This window comes from Triticum aestivum, chromosome 5B, assembly GCF_018294505.1.
Source record: "Triticum aestivum cultivar Chinese Spring chromosome 5B, IWGSC CS RefSeq v2.1, whole genome shotgun sequence".
Taxonomy (NCBI): domain Eukaryota; kingdom Viridiplantae; phylum Streptophyta; class Magnoliopsida; order Poales; family Poaceae; genus Triticum; species Triticum aestivum.
This window is the reverse complement of record NC_057807.1, coordinates 244,367,596-244,369,621: the sequence shown is the minus strand read 5'-3', so window position 1 is coordinate 244,369,621 and position 2,026 is coordinate 244,367,596. Positions and strand designations below refer to the sequence as shown.

The following is a 2,026-nucleotide window of genomic DNA, read 5'->3' as shown; positions in this document are numbered from 1 at the left end:
AAAAAAATCAATGGGATACTTTTATTCCTATATAACGTACGTAATTTTGAAATATCTGAAGCGAACTTTGTCCTTTCTCCAAATACCAATTTGAAAGTTTTGTTTATGTAGAATGAAGTTTCACACATTTTCTTCTACAAATCTTGGCATAATAATAAACCTGTAATATAAATATACATACAGGCCCAGACAAAAACTGGTAGGATCGGACGGCTCGTGCGCTCCCGTTCCTGATCGGACGGCGGGATCCGCGGGCGGGCAGACTTAAAGCGGAAGGTTCCTCCTCCGGCTCGTCGCCACCTCCGCTCCGGCAGTTACCGGTTCGCTGCTGCGTGCTGCGCTGTGCCTGCGCGCGTGCCACCCTCGCCGCCGGGTTGCCATTATGAGTTGAGTTGGAGCCCGATCTCCCCGTCCCCGTTGCGTTAGCCCCACCACCTTCTCACTCATAACTCCCTCCCCTCCCCCTCCCCCGCCTCCTCTCCTCCCTCGCTCCTGGCGCGGCACCCGCACGCCGCAGTGCAGATCTCCTTCCCCGAGGAGGAGGAGGAGGAGATGGTGAGCGCGTCCAGCCTGCTGCTGCCGTCCTCCATGCGCGACTTCGCCTCCTGCATCGGCGACGGCGCCGTCCGCGTCGCCTGCGCCAGCCCCTCCTCCACCCTCACCTCCGGCGGCGGCTCCGCCTCCGGCTCCACCCTCGCCGTCACGGCGTCCTACCGTGCCACGCTCCTCAACTCTAACGCCTCCTCTCCGCCGCTGCTGTTTCGCCTGACCTGGGCCCACTCCCCGGTGGGCCCCACACTGTCTTTTGCTCCATCCGCCGCTGCGCCTTCCGTTCTCCTTCGCAGGCGCAGGGGCACCCGCTCCTTCACTCTCGCGGACGGCGGCAGCGATGCGGATGATGCGGAGGCGGGCTCGGAGCCCCCCGTGCTCGCCCTCTTCTGGGACCTCACGGCGGCGCGGTACGACCCCGGGGCGTCGCCGGAGCCGCTCTACGGCTACTTCGTCGTCGCCGTGGCCGGCGCAGAGGTCGTGCTCGCGGTGGGCGACCTGGCCGCGGAGTTCGTCAAGACCAAGTTCGAGGGCCAGATCTCCAAGGCGCGGTGCCTGCCGGTGTCGCGCAGGGAGCGCGTCGTGGTCGCCGACCCGGCGGCAATGCACACCGCGAGGGTGCGCTTCGCGGAGGGCGGGCCGGAGCACGAGGTGAGCGTCGGGTGCGCCACGAGCTCCGGGGGAGGGGAGGAGCTGTGGGTCAGCGTCGACGGGAAGCGAGCGGTGCAGGCGCAGCGGCTGCGGTGGAACTTCAGGGGCAACCAGACGGTGTTCGTCGACGGCGCGCCGGTGGACGTCATGTGGGACCTCCACGGGTGGTGGTTCCGGGACCCGCCGGGCTGCGCGGTGGTGATGCTCCGGGCAAGGAGCGCGCTGGAGAGCCGGCTGTGGCTGGAGGAGGAGGGGGCGGCGCCGGGGTTCTCGCTCGTCGTGCAGGCCTTCAAGGCCCCGCCATGATGTCCATGATGAGGTTCCCGCTCGCCCCTCACTCTGGCTATGGCTGCTCTACCTCTACCTGCCCATTTGGGAAAAGGTAGCTGATTGAATTTAGCAAAACCAAGACGAATGCGATGTTTGGTTGGTTGGTGTTAATTTACAGCTCTAGACATATGTAGCTTGTTTTTGGAGGGACAATAAGCTCGGGATGAAAGTGAAACATAATTCATGGATCATTTTAGGTGGTATACTGTGAGAGAGAGAGAGAGAGAGAGAGAGAGAGAGAGAAGATCAAATCAACATTCCAAAGATAAACTATGAAGACAAATCAATGTTGAAGACAAATCAGCTTTCGGGTTCCCACAATCTGAGATCCATCAAAGCATCTACTCCCTCTGTTCCGAAATGTATGTCGCTGGGGAATATGTTCCGACCAGGTGAAAATGGGCAAATGGACCTTTATGCCCCCAGTTCAAACTTTGAATCTGTCCGTCATCTTCCTCAGCGTCTTCCACCTCCGCCTCCGCCCCGGCACTCCACC

General features: G+C 60.7%; 1 protein-coding gene across 1 annotated transcript; it reads left to right on the top strand.

Annotated features, from left to right (window-relative positions):
• The first annotated feature begins 304 nt into the window (after positions 1-304).
• On the top strand, positions 305-1,721 carry LOC123111188 (uncharacterized). Its single transcript, XM_044531918.1, has one exon. The coding sequence runs from the start codon at positions 553-555 to the stop codon at positions 1,504-1,506; it is 954 nt and encodes a 317-aa protein (XP_044387853.1). The 5' UTR covers positions 305-552; the 3' UTR covers positions 1,507-1,721.
• The last annotated feature ends 305 nt before the right edge of the window (positions 1,722-2,026 follow it).

Excerpts from the sequence above, each read along its gene's own strand:
- LOC123111188 (XM_044531918.1), top strand. The coding sequence starts at position 553 with ATGGTGAGCGCGTCCAGCCTGCTGCTGCCGTCCTCCATGCGCGACTTC.